This window comes from Castor canadensis, chromosome 15 (assembly GCF_047511655.1).
Source record: "Castor canadensis chromosome 15, mCasCan1.hap1v2, whole genome shotgun sequence".
In the NCBI taxonomy this organism is placed as follows: Eukaryota; Metazoa; Chordata; class Mammalia; order Rodentia; family Castoridae; genus Castor; species Castor canadensis.
This window is the reverse complement of record NC_133400.1, coordinates 71,170,835-71,197,404: the sequence shown is the minus strand read 5'-3', so window position 1 is coordinate 71,197,404 and position 26,570 is coordinate 71,170,835. Positions and strand designations below refer to the sequence as shown.

The 26,570-nt window shown below is 36.6% G+C and overlaps 2 protein-coding genes across 18 annotated transcripts in view; one reads left to right on the top strand and one right to left on the bottom strand.

Annotated features, from left to right (window-relative positions):
• Pdss1 (decaprenyl diphosphate synthase subunit 1) overlaps positions 1 to 21,622 on the top strand; it is a 46,142-nt gene extending 24,520 nt beyond the window's left edge. For 2 of the 3 annotated variants that reach the window (XM_074056474.1, XM_074056472.1), the window contains 5 exons: positions 21 to 130; positions 12,068 to 12,148; positions 12,296 to 12,409; positions 16,887 to 16,967; positions 19,479 to 21,622. In XM_074056474.1, the coding sequence (XP_073912575.1) occupies positions 21 to 130; positions 12,068 to 12,148; positions 12,296 to 12,409; positions 16,887 to 16,967; positions 19,479 to 19,619 (527 nt within the window). In that variant the 3' untranslated portion in view covers positions 19,620 to 21,622. Of the gene's footprint in view, positions 1 to 20; positions 131 to 12,067; positions 12,149 to 12,295; positions 12,410 to 16,886; positions 16,968 to 19,335 lie in introns of all 3 variants that reach the window. The other variant, XM_074056473.1, reaches the window with a different exon arrangement.
• Positions 20,192 to 26,570, bottom strand: part of Abi1 (abl interactor 1) — a 98,988-nt gene continuing 92,609 nt past the window's right edge. For all 15 annotated transcript variants that reach the window (XM_020160600.2, XM_074056458.1, XM_074056462.1 and 12 more), the window contains 2 exons: positions 24,847 to 25,032; positions 20,192 to 21,833 (listed from right to left, as the gene is read on the bottom strand). In XM_020160600.2, the coding sequence (XP_020016189.2) occupies positions 21,658 to 21,833; positions 24,847 to 25,032 (362 nt within the window). In that variant the 3' untranslated portion in view covers positions 20,192 to 21,657. The remainder of the gene's footprint in view (positions 21,834 to 24,846; positions 25,033 to 26,570) is intronic.

The window sequence follows — 26,570 nt, the reverse complement described above, 5'->3', positions numbered from 1 at the left end:
ACCCCTTTCTTTCTTTATAGGTGAATTTCTTCAGCTAGGGTCAAAAGAAAATGAGAATGAAAGATTTGCCCACTACCTTGAAAAGACCTTCAAGAAGACTGCGAGTCTAATAGCCAACAGTTGTAAAGCAGTATGTACGTTCTGTCTTTTTTCAAGTTAAAAAAAAAAAAGCCCACAGGTCTTTCTTGGTACCTAATTCTTCCAGAAAATAATTAACTGGAGAACTTTTAAATACTATCCCAAATCCCAAAAAGTCAGTAAGAGAAGAGTTACATCCCCAATAACAGAATTTCTGATGAGGTTCATGTGTGATTCCTTGTTTTAGAGTGCATACACTAACTTGTCTTTCATCCTTCCAAAAATTGAATCAAAATAAGCTTTATAATGTATTCCGCAGTCGAATTTCCAAACTGTATAACATTCTAACAATATAATGGAACACATTATTTCTGTAGTGCTATGTTTTCAACCCCAGGAGTAGAGTATTTATTAGGTTGTACTATTTTTATATATACTTTTTCATAAGTAGTAGATTTTCCCAATATTATTATATGACCTATAAATAATCTATAATTTTTCAGAGTATAAATTAAATAAGAACCATAACTATTTTTCCCCTGCTTTCTCCCTGGCTTTCCCTCTATCCATTCTTTTCTCCTCTCTCTTGCTTTCTCCTCCCCATCCCTTATTTCTCCTCTTCTCACACACATGCACATATATTTGTGTTGGAATATATGTGTATGTATATATATTTAAATCAGTATCTTTAATCTGTACACTAAAATGTGTGGTATTCATTGCTACCCCATGAATAAGAATTGTTCCATTTGAGCATCTGTCAACCTAGATTCAGAAAAGACACCTGGATAAGTAATAGTCCCATGCAATAAAAAAGGAAGACCTCTAGGGGTCAAATGTAAATTTTTGTCATACATTTTTTTTTTTTAAATTCTTGTACTGGGGATATACTGTGACATTTACAAAGGTTCTTATATCATAGTTGAACTCACCCCTTTCATCATTCTCCTTCATCCACCCACCCGCATTCCTGGAATAGTTTCAACAGGTTTCATTTTTCCATTTTCCTACTTGAATACTTAATATTTCTACCATATTCACCCTCATACACTTTTTCCTTACATCCTGCCCCCTTCCACTGGTACCAACCCTCCCGCCCCCAGGCAGGACCTGTTTCATATTCCTATTCTGTTTTTGAAAGAAGGTGTTTTTATTTGTTTAAGATAGCTATACAGGGGATTTCATTGTGACATTTCCATGTGTATATGTATTATAACCTGAATTGGTTCATCCCCTCTATACCTTAGTTTCCTTCTTATGGTGATTTTAACACTTTTAAAAATTCTGTATTCATTCTTGTATAGAGAATACATAAACCATATTCACCTTCTTAACTTCTTTTATCCTTCCTCTCCCATTAGTGATCTCCCTTAGCATGACCTCTTTTTCATAGAGTTGCTTGTAATTTGTATTGGGCCTGTATTCCACATCTGAGAAAAAAACATTCAGTCTTTGACCTTCTGAACCTGACTAATACCACTTAAGATCATGTTTTCCAGTTCCATCATTCACCTACAAAAAACAGAAATTTCATGTATTTATATGGCTAAATAAAATTCCATTTTATTGCCAATTGCTAGTGGCTCACCCCTCTAATCCTAGCTACTCAGGAGGCAGAGATCAGGAGGATTCCAGTTCAAAGCCAGTACCAGGCAAATATTCTTTTTTTTTTTTTTTTTCATTTTTCTTTTATTATTCATATGTGCATACAAGGCTTGGTTCATTTCTCCCCCTTGCCCCCACCCCCTCCCTTACCACCCACTCCACCCCCTCCCGCTCCCCCCCTCAATACCCCGCAGAAACTATTTTGCCCTTATCTCTAATTTTGTTGTAGAGAGAGTATAAGCAATAATAGGAAGGAACAAGGGGTTTTGCTGGTTGAGATAAGGATAGCTATACAGGGCATTGACTCACATTGATTTCCTGTGCGTGGGTGTTACCTTCTAGGTTAATTCTTTTTGATCTAACCTTTTCTCTAGTTCCTGGTCCCCTTTTCCTATTGGCCTCAGTTGCTTTAAGGTATCTGCTTTAGTTTCTCTGCATTAAGGGCAACAAATGCTAGCTAGTTTTTTAGGTGTCTTACCTATCCTCACCCCTCCCTTGTGTGCTAAAGCTTTTATCATGTGCTCATAGTCCAATCCCCTTGTTGTGTTTGTCAGGCAAATATTCTATGAGACCCTATCTCAAAAATAATCTTATCACCAAAAAGGGCTGGCAGAGTGGCTCAAGTGGTAAGAGCACCTGCCTAGCAAGAATGAGGCTGTGAGTTCAAACTCCAATGCACCCAAAAAAACAAAAAGAAAAACAAAAAATTCCACATGTTCTTAATCCATTCATCAATTGTGAAACATTTTGGCTGTTTCCATTCATAGCTTAGCTATTGTGAATAATGCTGCAGTAAACAAGAGTGTGCCAGTGTCTTTATTGTAACATAACTTAGATTCCTGTGGGTATATCCCTAGAAGTGATATTGCTGGGTCCTATAGCCAGTCTGGTTTTAGTTTTTTGAGGAGCCTCCATACTGTTTTCCATAGTGGTGTACTAATTTACGTTCGTACTAACAGTTATGAGGGTTCCTTTTTCCCCACATTCTCACCAACATTTGTTGTTTTGTGTTCTTGATGATAGCCATTCCTAACAGGATTGAGTTGGAATCTTAACGTGGTTTTGATTTTTATTTCCTTTATGGCCGGGAATGTTGAGCATTTCTTCATGTGTTTTTTTTTTTTTTTTTGGCCATTTTGAAAAATCTCTGTTTACTTCATTTCCCCATTTCTTCTTTGGGTCATTGTTTTTTTTGGGAGTTTAGTTTTTGAGCTTCCTGTAGGTTCTGGTTATTACTCCCTTATCAGCTGTATAGCTGGCAAAGATTTTTCTTCCATTCTGTGGGCTGCCTCTTCATTCTGGTAACCATTTCTTTAGTTGTACAGAAGCTTTTAAGTTTTGTGTAGTCCTGTTTGTCAATCCTTACTCATAATTGCTGAGCCATTTGTATTCTATTTAGGAACTTGCTGCCTATGCCTATTACTTCCAGTGTATTCCCTGCTCTTCTTTCTGTACTAGCTTCAAAGTTTCAGGTCTTATATTAAGGTCCTTAATCCATCTTGAGTTCATTCTTGTACAAGGTGAAAGACATAGAACTAGTTTGTTTTCTGCATGCAGATATCCAGTTTTTCCAGCAGCATTTGTTAAAGAGGGGCTCTTTTCTCCATCATATGTCTTGGGCACCTTTGTCAAAAATCAGGTGGGCATAGCTGTGTGAATTGATGTCTGGGTCCTCTATTCTGTTCCACTGGTTTTCATGTCTATTTTTGTGCCAGTACCATGCTGTTTTTATTGCTATGGCTCTATCATATAGTTTGAAGTGTTGGGTAGTTTGTTATCTCCAATATTGCTCTCTTTGCTAAGTATTGTTTTGGCTATTTGCAGTCTTTTTTGCTTCGAAATGAACTTTAGTGTTGAGTTTTCAATCTCTGATGAATATCATTGGGATTTTGAGGGGATGTCATGCACTTTTTAGCATAATCACAGTGAAAGAGCTTTTTCTCAGAACTCTTCCATGAAAAAATCCCTTGCTAGTAATTGTAGCTAGTAAAGAATGAGAACACTTCCTTCCCAAAAAAGATTTAATTGAAACTCAAAGGAATATGAATTACTTAGAAATGCTGTCCATAACATCAGCCATATTTATCTTTTTATTGAAAGGGCTATTATGTTTTTATTTCTAAGAAATTATAAATGTGTGGGGGTTTTTTTAAAAAAAATGAAAATATTATAAACACTGATCTGTTTAAAATTCATGCTATAATGCTGATACACTGATCCATTATTCATTATATCCTTGATGGCCTTAAGGTCCATCAACATCGTCATAAATCACATTTGTGTGTTAAGTGAAGTTCACTGATCATTTCACAAGCTTGCGGCTGCAATTGGGAAGTCCTAGCAGGTGGTGGGGCTGTTGGAATTGGAAATCACAAAGAGACATTCCCCACACTCAAAGGAGCTGCTGTGTTGCATGAGACCAGAATAACAACTAAACTCACTTAGTAATGGAACCCTACTGAGGACCAGGCAGATGGACCCGAATCATGGAGAAAAGGCTTAATTGGAGTCACTATCCTCTGCTTAAGAAGGCAAAGATAAAGCACATGTGTTCTTTTATAAAGAAATTTCACTCTTCAAAGATAAGCAGTTCAGCAGTGGACATGTATATTAACATAGTTTAACCCTTATTAAAAATAAGATGAAAGGGCTTGAGATGTAGCTCAGAGGAGGCTGGTTCACTCTCTAGTACTGCCAGAGGGGCAATGGGGTGTTCCATGCTGTCCACCAGGAGGCATGTTGGCATCATCCCAGACTGTCTACTTTTCATGTGATTTATTCCTAAACACCAGAGCTGTTAGAATAATGAAGCAAAATCATAGTGCAAGCTCTCAAAATAAAAGTTTCTATATTTAAGTCCCATAGATGGAAATATTCCAGAGGTGTTAGGTATTCAAAATTGCTATTTTTATGTATCCTTGGTATTTAAAATGCAAAGACAAGTGAGCTCAAAGGAATCCATGCAAAGCAAATTAGACATGCCAGAAAGAGGAGATAAGAATTTAAAGATCAGAATTATTATAAAAGAACTGATGGAATTCCAAAGTGTTTAGAGAATTTGAAGGAATCTTGACTATAATCTGTGTAGTATGGATTATTTTTAGTGGAAATAATATTAAAATTTAAGAGAGGATACTGTCTAGGGAGAGATTGTTTTATAGCTGACATTAAAATAGAATTCATTTTATCTTTAAGAGATGATTGGTCATCTAATTATATAGTCATGCCATTTATATTATGTAGCTTAACAATGAACCAATGCAGGCTGTGACTTTTTCCCCAGAAAATCTGGTGGGAATGAGACCTGTGAGATCAGGTAGTCTGTCCAACTGTTCTTCGGCTAGACAGTGACTAAGCTTAGACTCAAACCCAGAAGTGGGTATTGTAGTCCTACCTTTCCCTCTTCTCTTTCAGCCTCTCTCCTTTGTGTGTGTTACTGGGGTTTAAACTAAAGGCCTCACGCTTGCTAGGCTGGTGCTGTTACCACTTGAGCCATTCCACCAGCCCCTCTCCCCTCAGTGGTGTTCTACTAAGTTGCGTAGGCTAGACTCAAATTCATGATCCTCTTACCTCAGCCTCCTGAGTAACTGAGACTACACCATACCCAGCTCTGCCTATCCTCTCCAGGGCTGTGTGTGGTCTAAAACCAGCAGTCTCTATTCCTATTGCTTTATTTTCAAAGTTTCAGAATGCCAGAATTTTGTGTTGTGGGTGATATTAGCAGAATACTGTTGATACCATATTCTTTTCTACCTACGGGTCTTATTAATGATCCTAATACCATTATAACAAAGGAAAACTTTTTTTTTTGGATCCAGGATCTCATGTTGCCTTTAATCTTAATTGTCATGAAACTTTAATCTCTGTATTAGTTAGCTTTTCTTGGCATTGTGACAAAATACGTAACACAAACAACTTGAGGGAAAGATTTATTTTAACTTACAGTTTCAGAGATTTCAGTCCATAGTCTTGGCCCCACTGATTCTGGGTCTATGATGAGGAACATAAGACAGAGGCTACCTACCCCCTGATGAGGAAACTGAGACAGAGAGGGCCAGGACAAAATAACAGTTCCTGGCAAACCCCTAATAATTTACTTCCTCCAGTAGACTCTATCACCTAGTTTCCAGAACATGCTCCAGAATAGTGCACCTTCTAGGGACCAAGCTTTCAGTATATGAGCCCTTTGGGGGTGTACTTGTTATCCAATCCACAACAGTGTCTTTTAGCTTGCAGTCATTCCTCAGACTTTGTCTTACATTTCCTTGTTGCTTTGGAAGAGTGCAAGCACTTTATGTTGTTGAGTCTCAAGGTGGGTTTATTTGATGCCTCTCAAGGTTACATTTAAGTTATGAATTTTTGGCAGGAATACAACAGAAGTGATGCTGTCATCTCAGCTTACCACATTAGGAGATGAATGAGTAATGTCTCTCTATTCCATTATTTGTGATGTGTACTTTGATCACTTGGTGAGAGTAGTATCTGCCATGTTCCTTTAAAGTTGCCACTTTTTTTTTTTTGTAGGGAGGTATTTTTATATTATGCAGGTATTCTGTTTATCATCAAACTTTGACCTGGTTTTAGCATCTATTTATGCTTTCTTCCTGATGCAGTTATTACTATGATCATTACAAATTGGTGGTTTTCTATCATTCTTTACATCACCCGTCTACTGCAGTTTGTATTCACTTACAAGGAAGTTGTCATTTGTATGGACTCCTGGATTCTTCATTCTATGGATTATAGTTCTTTATCATTACTTATTTTAATGCTCAATTGTTCCATATTTGGCCAATGGAGGAGGCCCTTTAAATTGGTTCCTGTGTCCTTTTAACATGTCTCCATCATTCTTTCAGCACTTTCTTAATTTCTCGCAGCAGATATTCCAGGCTCAACTTGTGCTTTCTAGTCCTTGGGGTCTAAGGAGCCCAAGTTCCTTTTGGTAAAGAATGGTATTTAGAACCCAAAATTTGGGCATTGTGTGTCACTGTTTCTAGGCCTTCTTGATGGAAGAGCTGGGTAATTTATACATATGCATATGTATGGATAAAGATATATGTCTGTCTGTGTGTGTATCCATTTCTATTTCTTCAAAAGCCTGAGGTATATCAATGGCTCAAAACCCATCTAACTCTCTAAGACTGATGATTAACATGTTCTAGCACTCCTTCTTTCTATATTTGAACTCCCTATTCCCCAGCAGTGAAAAGCTTGGTTCCCCTTCTCCACAGTATTTATTTGCTTAATCCTAGAATATACTACAGGAGTATAACTTGTATCTTTGTGAAAAGACAAACCCAGTGGCTAGAGTTCAGTATTTTTTTTTTCTTTGGATTTTGGTTGAGGATAATATGATCAAATCACTGTTAAAAAGTTACCCTCTCTCATTTTCAGTGTGGTTATGTTATTATTTGAAACATAATGTTATTGTTTTTTTTCTTGGTTTTGTTTTTTTTGGTTTGATTTGGAGGTACTGGGGTTTGAACTCAGGGCCTTAACGCTTACTAGGCAGGTGCTCTACCATTTGAGCCACTCCACCAGTGCTGTTTTGTGTTGGGTATTTTTGAGATAGGGATTCAAGAACTATTTGCCCAGGGCTAGCTTCAAACCATGATACTCCTGATCTCTGCCTCCTGAGTAGCTAGGATTACAGGTGTGAGCCACCAAGGCCTGGCTTTGTTGTTATTTTGAGGATGTGAAATAATTCTTTTTTTCCCTGTTATCATTGCCCCACTCCACCCAATTTATAGGTAACCAGTCTTATTAGTTTCTGGTTCTCCCTGTGTTTTCTTTTGCACAAATGAACAGACACATGTCCTCCTCTTTCTTACAGTGTTTAGAATTACTTTGTATTTGGTTGGCTTTTGTAACTTGCTTTCTTTTTTTTTTTTTTTATTATAGACAGTGACTTTTATCTCTTTTATGCATATTGGAAGAAAAATCTTTATAAAACCCTTATCTGATAGAGGACAAATACAAAAATATACAAAGAGCTTTTAAAACTCAATAAAAAATAACTCAATTATAAATGAGGAAAAAATAACAGATAGCTTTTCAAAAATATTCCAGTGGCAAATTAGCCTGAAGATAGATCTTCAGCATCATGTTATTGTAAAATACAAATCAAAATAATGAGATACTACTTTATTTTTTTACCTCTTTTTTTTTTTTTAATTATCATATTATTGTTGTCCTGGGGGTACATTATGACATTTACAAAAGTTCTTACAACAGCTCTTAGTTAAATTCATCCCATCCATCATTCGCCTTTATCTTCCCTCCCCCCCATTCTTAGAATTTTACGTGAGTACATAACATTTCTACCATATTTATCCTCCCACACCCTCTCCTTATATCCTTTCCCTCCCACTGTTTACTTTTCTTGCTTAACAGTAAAAATTCTGAAATGATTTCACATTGATTGTAGAATCATCATTTTAAAAACAGCTGTATCATATCCATTGTCTGGACACAGCATGGCTTAGTCAGCCACTCCCCTAAATATGGGAGTGGTTTCCAATATTTTACAATGACAAATAACACCAAAATGACTAACCTTATGTAAGTGGGTTGTTTTGTTTTGCTTTGCTTGTTTTTGGTGGTACTAGGGGTTAAACTCAAGGCCTTACACTTGCTGGGCAGGCACCCTATCACTTGAGCCACTCAACCAACCCTTTTTTGCATTGATTATTTTTGGGATAGGGTCTCACTTTATGTCAATGGCATCTCACTGATTGTTTGCCCAGGCTAGCCTCAGCTATGATCTCCCCAATCTCTAAAGGCACTGGGATTATAGGCTTGAGCCACCATGCCCAGTTGTAAGTATATTTTTGTATTTTTAGAGATGTATCTTCAGGGTATATTTCTGGGTAGTTGCACATGTGTATTTGTTAGGCACTACCAAGTTTCCTTAATAAGGATTGTTCCAAGTTTCCCTATAAGTGTCCATTAGCAGTTCATGAGACTATCTTGCCTCTTTTCTCCATGGTCTTCCTAACTAAGAATAGCATTAGACTTTTTAATTTTTGCTAGTCTAATTCATGAGATACGGTATTATAGTGAAGTTTTCATTTGTAGCTCTCCTTTCTAAATAAAGTCAGACATGGTACCTGATGATGGTTAAGGACAATTTTTATATCTTTAATATTTATCTTTCTGCCCATTTTTCTAGTGGTCTTTAGTTTTTCTCCTCAGTTCTTAAGAGTTCTTTATAAGAATATTAACCTGGGTGTTGGTTAACCTGGGTGTCGGTGGCTCACGCCTATAATCCTAGCTACTTGGGAGACTTAAGTTCAGGCAGATTATGGTTTGAGGCCAGCTGGGCAAAGAGTTTTCGAGACCCCTCCCATCTCCAGCAAAAATGCAGTTCAAGTGGTAGAGTGCCTGCTTTGCAAGTGCAAAGCCCTGAGTTCAAACCCCAGCTCCACCAAACAGAAAATATTGGCTGTTTTCTTTTTTTTTTTTTTTGAGTCTTGCTGTGTGGCCTAGGCTGACTTTGAACTCTTAATTCTCCTGCCTCAGCCTCCCAACTGCTGGGATCACCTGAATCTTTAACTGTAATATTATGTTGCATATATTTTTTCCCAATATTTTCAGTTGATGTTTGACAATACTTTTTTTAAATATAATTTTCTGTAGTGGTAGAGCTCAAATTGTCTCCATTCTTTTAAACAACTAATATAAAATATATACTTACCAGCAAAATACATCTCTTATGATGGCCCAAACATGCTTCAAAGATACAGATCCTTGTTAAATATTAAGAACTGTGCTGCCTCCAGTGCACACAGTACTTCCCAATCTTTCTGAGATGAGGCACAGGAGAATCTGATGTGAGGCATGGTCCCCGAAAGAAGCAGTGTGGCCTTGTTGTGGCATCTGCTTCTAAGAAAACAATTAGTGGGGCTCTATTTTCTTTCATTTGATCACTTTCAATACTCCACCCACTTCCAGAAAGATGTGAGCAGCACTCCTTTCCTGTCACTGTGCCTCCTTGCCAATTTGTATCTTGTGCCACATTGCATCTGGTTTGCCTAGTTGTAGCGTTTTCTGTCAGCCTGTCACATATCCAGAAGTCCTCATCCTTGTTAGGGGAGGACTCTCAGTCTTGAAGCTGTAGTAGTTGAAATCTGAGCAGAAATACCGAGCCTTCAATGTGTGAAATAGAAGCTGCCCACAATTAAGGAGCAAGGAGCAAAGAGGGAGCACCCTCAACACCTCAGTTCCTCAAATCTCTGAAATGACTAAATATGTAAGAAATCTTAGAAAAATGCCTGGTACACAGTGCATCCCAGGAATTGTTGGGTTTTATCATCATCAGCCACATAGTATTTACGTGATATTGTGAGGTTTAAGTAAAACAATGCAACTGTGCTAATTGCATATGCACCATAAATGTTAATTCATTAACTTTATAAAAGACTTTAAAAAAATCTTTTGTTTTCCCAGAAGAAAGTTTGTATCTCTGGGTGCCTTTGTGCTGGGAAACAGCATTAATGTCACTGTAGGAGATTACTTCATTACCAGTTATTTCTCTGTAGGAAAAGGCAGACTAGTAAAGGTTAGGGGCCATCATTCTGTTCTGAGCTCATTATATCTCAGGCTGCCCAAATCTAGCCATGCTCTCAAAACTTCCTAAGCCAACTTGATGAGTATCTTGGCATTTTAAAAGTTTTTAATTGTCCCCCATGTCCTCATAGGGATTCTTTAAAAACAGGAGCCCCTCCCTAGAGCCTGCAGGTTAAAGTCTCTGCTGTTGAAAACAGAAGTACTAATGTTAAGCAGTAACCTGACCTGTTGTGGTGTGCAGTTTTATTGTGCACTTATGGCCAAGTATTACAGCCACAGACTTAAGTTGTCAAAGAATATTCTCAGGGCTGAGGAAGTTAGTGATCGGATTTTAAACAGCAGAGATGCATGGACCCTGCCCAGATTCTGTTTGTGAATTCAGTAGATGACAAGGATAAGAGAATTCTTTTTGTTTCGTGACCTGGTCTCATTTTGTAGCCCAGGCAGGCCCAAAACTCAAGATATGCTTGCCTCATGCTGGGATTAGAGGTATGAGTCACCACACCCAGCTTGAGAGGAGGATTCCTAATAGCAAACAAACTGAATTCTAACCAGATGGCATGCAAAATTATTGCGGCCTTAGGTGTAGCACTTATTTTTCTACAGCTCTATGAGGTTAAGTGCTTTTAATTCTACATTTTACAAATGAGGAAACTGAAGCACAGAAAGATTAAGTAGTAGGTCAAGGTACTGGTAGTTGTAAGGGGCATAAATCCAATCCTGGCAGACTAACTGCAGTCTTGCCACACTGTATATCATGCTAATGCCTAATTAAAATACAGCCCCCAACAGAGAACCACAGAAAAAAGGGATTGAAGGTCAAGGGGACAGGGTTATTTATCCCAGTTACAGAAAGGACTGAAGAGCTCTATGTGGCTTTCTCATTGGGAGTCAACACAGACATTTCCTCTCCAGTAGAGCAGAAAGTCTCTCCCCTACCCTCCCCTTGGGTTTTTACCCAGTCTTTGTTTTCTGAAAATGTGGCTGAGCCTGCTTAGCATGCTTAGTAGAGCAGCAGGAAATACACTCAAGTGGCTGGTACCAGCAAATACTTTGGAATTTTAAAAAAGATTTTTGAAGTTCTATTTCTCCCCCACACTGATGAAGGAAAAATTTTGAAAAAATACAAAAAAAGCAGTTCCCATACAGTTAAATTACTTCTTGTGGAACAACATCTATGTCCAAAGCCTGATACTTGAGGTTGTTATAACCATGGCAAAAAGCATTTGGAAATAAGTGAAATCACCACCAATGATTAAAATAATAATTTTAATGAGATGATGAAATACATACATGGCAGCATTGCATTATGAATAGATATCTATCCCTAAAATGAGGGATACATCTGTGCAGATTATTAAAGCCAACAACTGAGCCAGTGTGCTGAATGTTGGAAGCCAGTACTTCACATATTAGGATCTGTTTTTTTTGCAGGTCAGAGGGGTTTACTTACATACTAGTCTCAATATGGCTGATTTTCCTAAGCTGTGGGAAAACTGCTTATCCCCTTTGAAAGAAGTGGGGGTAGAGCAAGATAAATTTCTTAGAATTTGAAAACAGACTCGGAGGGTATGGCTCACTAGTAAAATGTTTGTCTAGCATGTACAAGGTCCTTGATTAAGTCTCCAAAAAAACAAAGAAAAAACACTATTTTCTATGTGTTTGATCTCCTTTTGGTATTGGTTATCTCCTGAGTATACATAATTTAGGTTTATTACTTCTTAAGGGAACATATATATAACTCCTTCATCCAGGGCTTGGCCGCCTTGTTTCCAGCTGCCAACAGCTTATCTCAGAATCCTCTTTTTTGTTTCAGGTTTCTGTACTTGGTTGCCCTGACCCTGTGGTGCATGAGATTGCCTATCAATATGGAAAAAATGTGGGAATAGCTTTTCAGGTTGGTATGCTTTCGTATTTATGAGACTGGCACTGTGTTGGCACAACCAACATTCTCCCATAATGTAAAATACTCAAAGCAGGGAAAACGATAGTGGTGATAATGGCCATGGTGGTGCTTTTTACATTCCTGTTTTCCTTTTCCTAGCTCATAGATGATGTACTGGACTTCACCTCATGTTCTGACCAGATGGGCAAACCAACTTCTGCTGATCTGAAGCTTGGGTTAGCCACTGGCCCTGTCTTGTTTGCTTGTCAGCAGGTAGGGTTCTACACCCCCTTTGACACAATGTCCCTGGGCACAGCTGATGGTTAGATTGAAATAAGGGACAGCAGGGGAGGCATTTAGATAAGAGAACACAAGGCCTAAATTTTGATCCTGATACTGCAATGAGATGTTGAGGCTTCTCTAAGCCTTATCTATAAAGCACATTGCAATCTTCCTCCCATGGTTATTGTGAAGATTAACTGACATAATACTCATTGTCTTATAAATTGTGAAGTGTCATGTGCATTTAAGGTAGCATTACAGTTATTTCATATATTTTGGGCATTGGCAAGGTGAAGGGTTTCTACATCTTAATTGTAGGACTAAGACTTTGTGTCTTGGAGCCCTTTAAAAGGCAAAGGAAGCATCAAGGGCCTCTAAGCCTAAGAAATTAGGAGAAATTCTTCAGTTATAGAAGTTTATTGGGACTGTTTGCTGCATTGAGAGAGGCCTCAGAGCCTCAGCCAAGAAGTCAGTAGAATGCACTAGAGTCACATAGTTCACTTTATCCAGATTGAGGGTCTGCCAAGAAAGGAAGTAAGTGAAGCTTCCTTCATATTCTCAGTATGAACAAAAGGCTTCAGCAGTATCAAAGATGCTGCAGTGATTTACCAGTAGACATTTTCAGTCTGTTCTGAAATAGTAGCAAATTCTGCCTTCAGATATAATGGGGCAAAGTGAGTGTGGGGGACATTGACTGAACTCCTCCCTATAAAGTGATCTGTCAGTAATTACAATGGATGGGAAAATGCTAGCTTTGTTTTTTTTTAAGGGGGTTGGGGGAGGCAAAGAAAAGGAACAAATGAAAGATTACAATGCCCCAAACCACAATTTTCCCAGTGTGCTTCACTGGGAAATCCCAGGGTCATGAGCCGCTCACTCACTGTCACCAGTCAGCACTTTTCTCATCTGCCCAGAAAGCAGTGGGAAAAGGAGCTGGAAGGCACACTGTAGCCTCAGCAAAGGGAACACATGATGAGGTCAAGCAGGAAGTGATGCTGGACAGGACTTATTTCTTAAATAGGGCTCATTTTTCTGTCTTACAGCACATGAGCCAGAAGTTAATCAAATATGTATTTATAGTTTTATCAAACATGTTTAAGGCTGGTGTTGTTGTTCAAGTGGTAGAGTGCTTGCCTTGCAAGCATGAAGTCCTGAGTTCTAACCCCAGTATCACCAAAAAAAGAAAACCAAACAAACAAACAAAAATGACATATTCATAAATAGTTTAAGCTCTACTATGGGTTGCACTGCCCCAAAAAAGGGGATTCTTAGTGAGAAATTTGTCAAGACTTATGAGACTTAAAGTTAATTTAGGAGCTGCGTGCTGGTGGCTCAGGCTTGTAATCCTAGCTACTTGGGAGGCTGAGATCAAAAGAATCATGATTCAAGGCCAGCCCCTGCAAATAGTTTGTGAGAGACTGTCTCCAAAATAACAGCAAAAATATACTGGAGATGTGGTTCAAGTGACAGACCGCCTGCCTTGCAACATGAAACCCTGAGTTCAAATTCCAATCCCACAAAAAATAATAATTTTGGGTAAAAGTTCCTAAAAATAACCTGAGACTGTGCACTATCTTCATTTAATGAAAATACACTTTCAGTTTATAATTCCTCTTTGTAGTAGATATTATGTCTGTTCTACAAGTAAGAAGCTCATGTTTAAACCTGATCAAAATTAAACATCTGGTAAATGACACAGAAGGCAACTGAACATTCACTCCCAAGTCTTCCAAGACCAGCATTCATTTTATGGCACCATGTATTATTATTATTGCTACTGATAGCGTTGATAAGAATAAGGACCTAGTAGGTCTTCCACAGGGCAGGTAACTACTGTATGTAGCACTGAAGATATGCTGATACTTCATGCCAGTTGACATGCCCATTTAGTAGAGAGTTCTAAGGTGCCTATAATCTTTCTCCATAGATAAGTGAGTCACCTTAGCAGATTAGAATCTTTCAACTTAACCATTTGCGAGCACTCTCACTAGACTAGGACAGCAATCTTGGGAAACTGCCTTGTTCTTTTTAACTTGGCATGGAGGGTTGTCTTGAAAGTAGAATTTGCTGCACTCAGCACTGGACAGAAACTCCCTCTTCCCTGGGATTCCACTTCTTTGACAACTCTCTGAAGGGTTTCCTCATAGTAGTTGGTATAGGGGATTTAAGGAACGTTTCAGGAGACTGCAGCTCAGTGATATGGTGCTTGCCTAGCATGCACAAGGCCCTGATTTTGGCCCAAAGCACTACAAAGAGTTTTTTTTTTTAAGTTTCAGGATTTCTGGGCAGGACTCAGTGATGACAGCATCCTTCCCTGTATTTGTGTATATATACTTTAAGAACAAAAACCCCATGTTAACTCTTTCAAGATTGAATCTTGAAATCTTCAGAAGCAAAAAGGAAGTGTTTAAAACTTTCCTTCTATTATTTGATAAGTCACTAGACCTAAATGTCAGGCTGTAGCCATATTTCCAAATTGTATCACCAGCCCCTGCACCAGCTGCCCAGGCTTATGCTACTGTGGTAACTGGTAGGTGCCTTAGTTATGCAAGTTTTGTTTGGGCAAACTTACTCAAATACACCGATCACCTTTGTAGTATCATTTATAGGTGATTTCACAGACTGATTCATCCACAGGTGGTTTTCCTGCTCTTAAAACAATCCAAGGGAAAAATGTCTTACTTCTCACTAAATCTGTATGGAGAACACCATTCTTCCTGATTCCCATTTCTTCCTTACATATTTATTAAGGGGATGCTTTGGGGAACTGTTTGGCATTTGCATATTAAAACTGCACCCATTACTTGAAAAAAAGATGTATTCATCTTCAGTGCAATTGTTGCTCCATGCTTTTTACGGAAGCATCAAAGTAACCACCCAACAAGCACATTTGACCACACTTCTATGTAGCTTTCTACATACACAGTTTTGGAATATGGTATTTAAATACTAAAACAAATGTTTACCTGATTTGACTTTTTAATCACTCATCTTGATGAGGCTTTCCAGATTTGCTTGAGTTTAAATTTCGTTTATTTTTAAAAGACCAGTAACTAAAGCATATCACACTTAAACAGTTTCTGCTCTTTAAATTATGTAAGTATGCTGCCTCTAGATGTTTAGCCCTTTCCCCTGAAAGGAACATTCTTCTTCACTTGCATTTAGTTGAGGCTTTTCTGTGTGTTCCCTATTTTTTACTTCCATTAACACCACCATGGTGATGGTTACAGGACAACAACTGATTTCATCTTTCAGGCTCACTGCCAGGAAAAAACTGGCAACTGCTATAAGCGCTGATGTGTCCAAGCCTGAACACATCTCCCCTCTTATTCCATGGAACTGTAGACTTAGGAATCCCAGATCTCAGATTATGGGAAGGTGAGGCAGCTAAGAAACGGTATGTTAGGACTCACTCATCTGGGGCATGGGTCTATGAAGTTGTTGTCTTGGTTTCCTTATTAATATGCTGGCAGTTCTAATTTGTTGCCAAGAAAGGAATATGTTTTATTTTAGATGCCTTTTGTCCCAGCTACTTGGGAGGCCATAGGTCAGAGGATCATAGTCTGAGGCCACTGCTGGGCAAAAACAGAGAACAAACCTGAAAAAATAAATCAAGAAAGGGCTGGGGGCATGTCAAGTAGTAAAGCACCTGCCTAGCAGGCACAAGGGATCCAAGTTCAAACTTCAGTACCTCAAAAAACAAAATGGGGAGTTTTGAAAATTGTGATGCCCAAGCTAAATCTTAAGCCAATATGTTCAAAAGTCCTTGGAAACAGGATCCAGGCAACTGTATTTGAGTTTCCCTAAATGATTCCAGTGTGTAATCATCTAGTGCCACCGCTTAAGTCCTCTGTACATGCTGCTTAAGGCAAAGCTCTGCACATGATACTCTGCTTAGAAACCTCAGCTTTAAGTGTAACTCAATTTAGTACTTCATTTAGACCTAAATCCTGCCTTCACTCTAGGCCAGTGGTTCAAAAAAGGCTGGCAAGAACAGCAGTATCCACATTATCTGGAAATTCCTTCGAAATGCATGCTCAGACCCCACCCTACTGAATTAGAAACTAGGTAGAGACCCAACAAGGTAGTACAGGTGATTCTGATATTCTAAACCTTCAGGACCGTCAGTGAAGCCAATGAGATTTTAGAGATACACTTTGCTCCCATGTCTCTTACTCACTATTGGACCAAAGGTAGAACATCTTAATGAACAAGGCTGCTTCCCTTGTGTGGACCACCCCAATCCCCAAGCTTAGACAAGGAATGGTTCTTCTGGCTCAGCTTCTTTCAGTTGAACAACATAAGTTAGTTACTTAAAGACTGCACTATTTATTGCTTCCTGTACTGCCTGGACATTTAATCACCTTTTGGATTTTTTTTTAAAGTTATTTCCTATTGTTACAAACCACTGTTGAAACATTTGATTACTCCAAGAGCAATAAATGCATTTTCTTTCCTTATGGTTTAGTTCCCAGAAATGAACGCTATGATAATGAGGCGGTTCAGTTTGCCAGGGGATGTGGACAGAGCTCGACAATATGTACTACAGGTATGATTATTTTTAAAAGAGAAAAGGCAGCAGCAGGTGCAACATGGTATAGTCCTTTAACCATAACCAAAAGTTAAAATTGTGATACAAAACTAAATTTGGTCAATTCTTTGACAAAAAGTGAGAAAGTTAAACAGGTATGGTTGTTCATGCCTGTAATCCCAGCTATGAGAGGCATAGGTAGGAGGATCATGGTCTGAGGCTGGTCCCAGGCATGTCTGAAAAATAACTACAAGTTAAAAAAAAGGAATAGTGGCATTTTTTTTAAGTAGTAGAGCAGCTACCTAGCAAGCTCCTTCTGTAAAATGGTTATAGTATTTGCATGTAACCTGTACATACCATCCTGTATGCTTTAACCCATCTCTAGATTGCTTACAAGACTTAATACAGTATAGATGCTGTATAAACAGTTTATATGCTGTTTAGGGAATGGGGACCAGAAAATGTACCTGCTCTGTAGACACAGTTTTTAAAAATCTTTTCAATCTGGTTGGTTAAACCCATGGATGCAGAGGGCCATTACTGGTGGAGTGAAAAGTGGGCCTGAAGAGGGAAATTAACCGTATGCACAATACTGAAATGCTCTGAATACCCCAAATTACATGCTTTAGTTTGATGTGCCTTTTTGTATAGAAACCTGCCTTCTCTTTCTTAGTGAATAAGCCTAGGCAGACGTGCATCTAGAAAAACCCACAGCATGTCCTCCAAACAAACTCTCCAAAGTTCTCTAAATTTTACACACACATAGGGAGTCTGAGTTCCATTCTTTTGTTAGATAAGAATGGACAAGTCAGGATTACTAAAGAGTTGATTAGAGCTTGCTGAACAAGATAAACAGAAAGACTTAGGAAAGGCCAGATGTGGTGGTGCACACTCAGCTTTTCCCAAGTCTGTATTTCTAGACTGAAGTTGTGGCTCAAGTGGTAGAGCACCTGTTTTGCAAGCACATAGTCTTGATAGAAACCTCACAGTCCCATCAAAAAACAAAAACAAAATCAAAGACTCAAGAATAAATAGGAGGATTCAAGAAGACACTGGATTCATAAAACAAGAACATGATTCTCTTTCCCCGTAGTGCTAGAGATGGAACTCAAGGGGTTTGTTAAGGCAAGTGCTGCACAGGAGAGGTATATTAGCAGCCCAGAATTTTTTTAAATGAGGGCTGGCAGAGTGGCTCAAGCAGTAAGAGTACCTGCCTGCAAGCATGAGGGAGGCCCTGAGTTCAAACTCCAGGGCCACCAAAAAAATGAGACCAGAATTTTTTTAAATGAGTAAAGGGAGGCTCTAAGAAATGTAAATGGTTGTGAATAACAACAAAGGGTACAATGTGAAATTGAAGCAGTCTTCAAAAATATAGCAGAAGAAATTATATTAGTTCTAACTTCTCTCATTTTTTAATCATGTAATAAGGACAATCGGATAACAAAGTGGTCAGCTACAAAAGGAAACTATCAAAACTGGCTAAGAAAACACTGAATGGCAAAAGGCAAGGCTTTCTAAATGATGAACAATCATTTTAAACCTACAGTTCTACACTCAATTAAACCATGCATTTAATTTTAAAGGCAAATGAAAGTCATTTAACATATAAGGATTAAAAAGCTGATTTCTCATATACCCCTTCTGGTCGATTATTTGCAAAGCAAGTATGTGTGGGAACAGCAAGAAAGAGAAAGCTTAAGACTTTTGCACAAAATGGTACAGCAAAGTAAACTCATATTTTGAGAAGCTAGTAGAGCATACAAAATCAGAGACCTTTCAAAATATTCTACTTTAAATGACAGAGGGGTCATGAACCATAGAGAAGGAAATGTATGATTTAATTCCACAGTAAATATTACACAGAAATAGTATTTTTATTAGTGTCCACCTTTTAGAAAGAACCAGTATTAGAAACATGGTTAACAGAAGAGCATGAAAATTTCTGTCTAGTGTAATGGCATAGTTAAAAAGAGGATAGGAGCACTGGTATCCTCATCCTACACAATATAAAACCAAAAGTTGATGCTACATGATTACAAAGATAATCACCACAAGAACTGAACAGACCACTGTAATGATCAGATTAGGAAGCACAGGAAGACAACAGGTAATAACTAAAATTAATAAGAAGTAAGAACAAATGGTTAAAGCTGGTACTGCTGGGAAAAAGGAACTGTTGATTTTTATCATGATTCATCATGAAGTCTTCTCTACTTTCATTTTATTATGTATATGTTTAATATTCTGATTTTTATTCTTTTATTTAAAATTCTTTATAAAGATATTTTACATAGAACTTCATAAAACTCCAATACTTAAAAGTAAAAATAGGAGAAAATACATGGCTATTTGGTACTAACGAGTCAATTGCTTTGTATGCTAACAGAATAAAAAATCCAAAGAGGCAGTGGAAGTCAGAACCATGAGTTGGAAAGAGGACATCAATCTGATATCAAAAGTATGTTTTAATCTACTAAAGCAGAAATCTAAGACCAGTTTGTGACATCTGTTTTGTTCTGTTTCCCATAGAGTGATGGTGTGCAACAAACAACCTACCTCGCCCAGCGGTACTGTCATGAAGCAGTAAGAGAGATCAGTAAACTCCGCCAATCCCCAGAAAGAGATGCCCTCATTCAGCTTTCAGAAATAGTACTTGCAAGAGATAAATGACAACTCTTTCTGTTCGCTCTGGCAGCTATTTTACCAGACTGTGCCTAAAGAATTTTGTGGAATACACTTTGTTTGCTTCATGTGCAGATAACCAAAAATCATTTTTAAAAATAATTTCAACCTTATTGATGGGCAATTTTTTTATTGGCAAAGTTTTTCAGAAAACTTTTTAAAATGTAGTTAAATCACCTGAATCTGTCATTGTAGCTTTACATAAATTCTAATCGAGGTATCTTGATGGTTTCATGTGGTATTGTTTACACTGTTAATATCCACATGTGAAACCATTACACAAATAAATAATGTTAAAATTCTAATGGTTTGTCTTATTTTACCATAGGAATAAAGGAGAAAACTGTGAAGTCTGCACTAAATCCACATTAGTTACATTTTAACAGTATCCAAAAACTTCATAGAGGAGAATGATTTATTATAAAAGACTATACATAAAATTTAGACAACAGGTTATATACAAATTAAGAGAACATTCCACTTGAAAAAAGAATCGAAGATAGCTAGCTGATCACTAATGATACTTTAAAATTAACAAAGGCAAAATGCGTATGAAACAGTCACATTGATTTGGTAGCAATAATGGTCTTTAATTTTCAGAAATAAATGTTTCGCACTAGTCCCATTCACTATGCTGTTGTGTGTAACACCCAGTAACACAATGTAATTTGAAAATCCAAATAAATCCTCAATACACAAACTCACATTTGAGTGTTCTACTTTAATATCCTAAGCAAGACAGAATTATACACAAGATGAGGGAAACTTCCCTAGAACCCTCCATTAAAGAGGAGACACACAAAGTGCATGTGTTGCATTTCAGTTACGTCAAAAGACAGTACAAACCTGTGGGTTAATTGTGTCTCTGTTCACTGATTAATACATGACCTACCTTCTTTCCCAATCATTTTATTTAAAATCTTATGTTGCTAGTGCCAGGTAATGAGTTAAATAGTGCCTATTCACAAATTAATTGCATCCACTTTTACAATATATGTAAAAGATACTTACAATTTCCTTTCATCGAGCCATTGTACAACAGTCCACTGTAAAACTGAAGGACAAACAGGGAAATCCTCAAGAATTTTACCTAAAGAATGATGTGCACACTTTGACATTTTCTTAGCTTCAGAAGTTACTTTAAAAAAGGAATTCAGTAGATTGACATGTAAATCATATTTTAAATCTGAAAAAATCTGTCACATTGATGTTGGGACAGATTGAGATAAGGCTAAAATTTTTTTTTCCAAGTTAAATACATTGAGAAAATAGAACCATAATTCTGCAATAAAACAGCTTTTGCGTTTGTTTTTTTAAAGCAAACCAGTGAAGGAAAGGACAAAAACCTTTGGTTCACTTACATATTTATGAATGGGAAAAAATCTGTAATTCAAATTTCACTCATTAAAAAACTTATAGATACAATGACCACGTTACAGATACTCCTTTGTTTTGTTTCACATGGACACCTTAGAGACTCCTGTAAGTGTGAGTACTCCAGGTTAAGTATTACACATATTAGAAGCATCTTGAATTTTTAATATATTTCAATACATAAATTTTTATGCATGCTTTAAACAAACAGTATTTTTAAAAATGAGAATCTAAACAAAAAGTGTGACCAGCACCAGCATTTAAGTTTTCTGATTTTAATATGAATCTGACATAGCGTTAGTAACCATGCTGCACTGAAACATGTATGTAATGGTACAATGAATCATGACTTGTAAATTATTTTACCCCATATCCCAGAATATTTAGGCTGGTCATAATTACTAATGTGTAAGTAAGTACATAAGCATAATCAGTATATGGACAGCTTTTGTATAAATTGCTACTTAGCAATACACAATCTGCCTCAATGATTTATGCTTACAGGTAGACATTCAAATATACCAATAAAACAGCATGTTCTGAAAATATGGGCACATTTTAAGACATTAAGACAATTCTGTTAACCATAATAGTCCCACAGTATGACTGAGTAATAATAAGAACCTACTTTAAAAGGAAAAAAAGAAAAAGGTTAATCAGTATAGTGCATGATTGATTCAACATAGTTTCCCGGGAAGAGACCAGTCACTCGATTGCAGACTCCTTCATACCAGCCATCGTCATTCTTCTTTATAACATAAATGATTGCACCCTCCATAAATGACAGCTCATCATCCTTGTCTTTTGTATAATCATATATTGCAACAACTAGAGAGGAAACAATGAAAATATTATGAGTGTATTACATCCAACATTCACTTGAATGTTAAGATTTAATGCAAATTAAATCTATGGTATAGCAAATTCAAGTGGTTTTATGAAGATTCTTAATTCTTACATCTTGATATCAGTATAAGGAGGTCAGTGACTAACCAAGTGCTTTTGTTATTAGGTTGATCTGGGGACCAAATTGACAATTTGATAATAATAAAGAAGTCAATAGTTTCTGCCAATCTCTTTAAGAAAGACCTCTGAATTTAGAGTTTACTAAATACTTCCATTCATTCATCCAAAGATCTGTGCATCTATGCAAAGCAACAATTTTGAAAATAATAACTAGGCAAAACTGCATAGCCATTCAGTAAACCAGATAACCCAAGCTATCGAATTTGTAAGTACCATACATTTACTGGGAGAAGATAAATATTTTAGTCATTCCAGATACATGGTAATTTATAATTTATGGGATTGCACTCAGCCTTTAAAACACACACACATAACAAAAAGACTTAACTTTCCAGATAAAGGATTCTTGTTTTTTTAAATGGAGAAGAATAAACCCCCCAGTTAAGACTGCAATTCTGTAGTATTTTTGACTCAAAGTTCAAAATATTCTTTCTTTGCAAATAATGTTGTAGAAAGCAAACTAAAAAGTACTAAGTTTTCCCTTTTATTGGAATATGAACTTAAATATTCCTCAGTCCACATTTATAACAGTCTAAAATGATGTGCTTTTAAAAAGTAAGTTGTAAAGATATTTATGATACTCGAATTCATTTACTCCTAAGAAAGTTGACCTTTCCCCATGATTATTTTGTGATTTATAATAAAGGAGAGATTTGAAGTACTGATCCACAGCTGTCATTTGCTATGTTAAAACAGGCAGTCTTTTCCCTTAACAAAACACTGTATTAGGTAGACTGAGCAAGTCCATTCTCTTCTATTTTAATCCTGCATACAGAACCATAGTATTATAATTGCAAGGTCAATGACCTATCAAAGTTTCAAAAAATATGCAGAATATATTAAATAATTATTCTAGTATTAAACATATTTGTGATATCTAGTTACCCTAATATTAAAAAATTATCTATAGCCAAATTACCACCCAAAGATCAGGTGACTGCCAGAGATAAAACTATTAGTAAAGAAAATAGATGCTTGTAATCCTAGCTACTCAGGAGGCAGAGATCTACAGCTAGAGGTATGGCTCAAGTGGTAGAGTGCTGTTTATTTTATCATTACAAAGGTGACTATCAAAGCCTTTAATACAATCCTACTAAATCGTAATTTTTGGCTTAGACTAGAGATCAGCAAACAATGGCCTATGGACAAATCCAGACCACTGCCCTTTTTTAACTGCAACACAGTCACTTCTATTCACTTGCATATTGTCTATGCCTGCTTTTGCACTACAACAGGGTTCAGTAAGTAGAGCCAGCAGAATTTATATTATCTGGCCTTGCAATATAAAAGTATGCTGATCTCTAGTTTGTTGTGCATTATTTCAGCTTGTGGAGTTTTTTTTTAATCCTGTTCAACTATATCAACTAGTATTCCAAATTTGTCAACTGACGTAATATTCCCTTTTCCATTGTTAAAATCAAATTTGCTTTACTAAGTAAGAAAATAGGGATAAAAACACAATTCAAGACCAGTCAACGAAGAACAGGACAGTGAAACAGATCCTGTCTGGGATCTTCCCCCTCCCAGTGGGAGGGAGAAGGATATAAGGAAAAGGTATAGGAGGGTGAACATGGTGAAAATATTATGTACTCATGCATGAGACCTGTTGAAACTATTCCAGGAATAGGGGAGTGGGGATAAACAAGAATTATAGAGGGGATGAATTTAATTATGATGTATTGTAAGAACTTTAGTAAATGACTCCCAGTATAACAATAATAATAATAAAAACATTTAAAAAATAAGACTAGTCAAACAGGTATGGTGGCTCATGCCTGTAATCCTAGCTATTTGGGAGACTAAGATTGGGAGGATCAAGATTCGAGATCAGCCCAGGCAAGTACTTTGCATGTCTACTTGTGTATATTTGAAAGTGCATGGGAATCCAAATACAAGCATAATATTCAAGACTTGCTTAACATGTAAAATATTTACTGTTTTAAAATATTAAAAAAATCAAAAACAAACTTACTTTTGACATATATTCCAAACTGGCAGAAAAGAATGCTGTTCTCTGAGCTACAACTATTTGCTTAAAGTCAGTTAATTCAGTAAAGCAAATGGAAAGCAAGGTATTTCAAAGTCAACAAAATGTGATCAACTAAATTAAAAGCATTTTAAAGATATCTGCAGAAATGCAGATTTTAAAATGGCACAGAACTGGAGGGAAAACAAAAAACTCTAGAAACCTGTTTCTTCCTCAATGACATTTTTTAATAGATAATTCCAGTGAGTATCAGGTACTATAGCTCAATGTGGACATTAGAGTTAATTTCATGAAACATAATACTAGGCAGTTATCCCTTCTTAAAAATCACCTAACTGAAAATCTCAAAGCTTTTCTTCATGATAGTACCAATATACTTCAAAATATCGAATTAAAAGAGCTTGAAAAGTCTTTTTTTGGGGGGTCCGGGGTCAGTACTGGAGTTTGAACTCAGAGCTTCACACTTGCTGGGCAGATGACCTACTGCTTGAACCACACCTCCAGCCCCAAAATCTTTTATTACATATGACTTCAGTAAGTCATTTAGCTGGCTTTTTGTGACTTAGTTGTTTCATCTATAAAATGCAAAACAGTCAAGTTAACCTGAGACTGGAAGAAAATGTAGTTTGAAAATTCACACCTGACATAATTTTAATTTAAAAAAATATATATTTTGGGGAAGAATACAACATAGGCAGTGAGGTGTAAGTAAATCATCTTAGTTAATAAGGCATTTCAAGTTGAGAAACACTAGACTTTTTTATAGTTATAATTTTCTATAATTAGGTTATTGCCCTTCATATCAATTCCCTGATAATGGCTCCTTACCTTTCTCAATATAGTTCTTAGGGGCCCACGCAGGATCCCCATCTGCATATGGATCATTATACTGAACTACTGCAGCTTCCTCATCTTCATAGTCCACTGGAGGAGGTGGTGGTGGAGGTGGAGAGTCATCAAACATGGGAATGTCATCTGGTGGAGGTGGTGGTGGTGGAGTTGGACTATCAGCAACTAAAAAGATTCAGATAATCTGAATCAGAAATTAGTCTGAATGGAAATTTATAAAATAATAGAATTCAAGAAAGTTCTACCTCATATACAGCATGCACTATAGTAACACATGCAATGATTAGAAATAAAAGCTTGGTGTGTTAAAGTTTATGCTACTCTTAAGAATATTTTTGCAGTAATAAGCTAAAATTATTTAGCTGTAAGTACTACAAACTAATGAGTGCAAGATATTAGGACACAATGTCTTTTTTTCCTGAGGACTACAGGAGTAAAAAATTTCCTCATTCCAAGGCTTGGGTGGAAACAAATGTAACTCTTTAAGCTTAGATGACTAAAATAAACTTTACATATATTGTCATTTGGACTATAGCAAATGTTGTAAGAGCACACTGGTGGTTGGATAACTTTTTATTGTGCTCATCCATGCCTCTGATTTTGGCTTTAACTCCAGTGACCTAGAAATTCTCAAGTGGACATATTTTTTTTTTATTTATTGTTTAAATGGATCAAGGTTGATATCATCAGGTCTGCTTCTTTGTATAGGTTTAATTTTAAGAAAAATTAAATAAAAATAATACCCAACTAGTAGAAAATAAAATATTTTCAAAAATACTTATATTCATAATCAAATTTTTGAAGTAGAAAGGAAGCTAAGATTTTTTTTCATTATTGCTAATAAAACATAAGCATGAGATGACAAAAGACCAGATCCTAAAGATCCAATTTTCTACTACAACCACAATTAAGATTTAAACATAAAGTGTTGAGGGAAGATGCAATAAAAAAAAAAAAAGGGAACTTATATCAAAACAAAACAATAAAAATGACTCATACCTCAAATTCTAGATAGTTGTGCTGTGTGTATATCTATGTGCTTTAAATAATCAATAGTGTTAACTGTGAAAATGGAAAAATGTCAGACTAGAACTGTACTCCCTTATCTACTATGATACCAGGCTCCCCAAATTAAGGAAATCAAAGATGGAACACAACTAATACTTGAATTTCTGATCCACAAACTTCTTTACAAGGTCAAAAGCTATGAAAATGTTTTACACAAATCAGTAAAAGTTTTTAAGTTTAGCCCACCTGACTTGGAATAATGTAATGGAGATATAACCAAGAGGCCCAGATTTAAAACATTTGCAGATAACAGCCCTACTTCTAAATCACTTCAATTCTATGATTTCATTTTTTATCCTCGTGGGGAATGAAAAGAGCTATTAAAAAAACAAATCTTGTGTGGTGGTGCTTACTTCTATCAAACAGATACACAATTCACTTTACCTTTGCCCTATCTCTTCCACAAAGCTTTTATAATATTGAAGAGAGAAAAATGGGTATGAGCCCATCCCAACTTCAAATACACATGTATATGTGTGTGTATATATGCCTAAATTCCTAAATTGCCACTGCCCTTGATTTATACAACTTACTAGTTTAATGTTTGCATTTAATTGTCTTTATGTCCAACTGTTATAAATTTACACTGGCTTATCTTCAAATTATGGCAGGACTCTGGTCAGTCTAATTCTCTG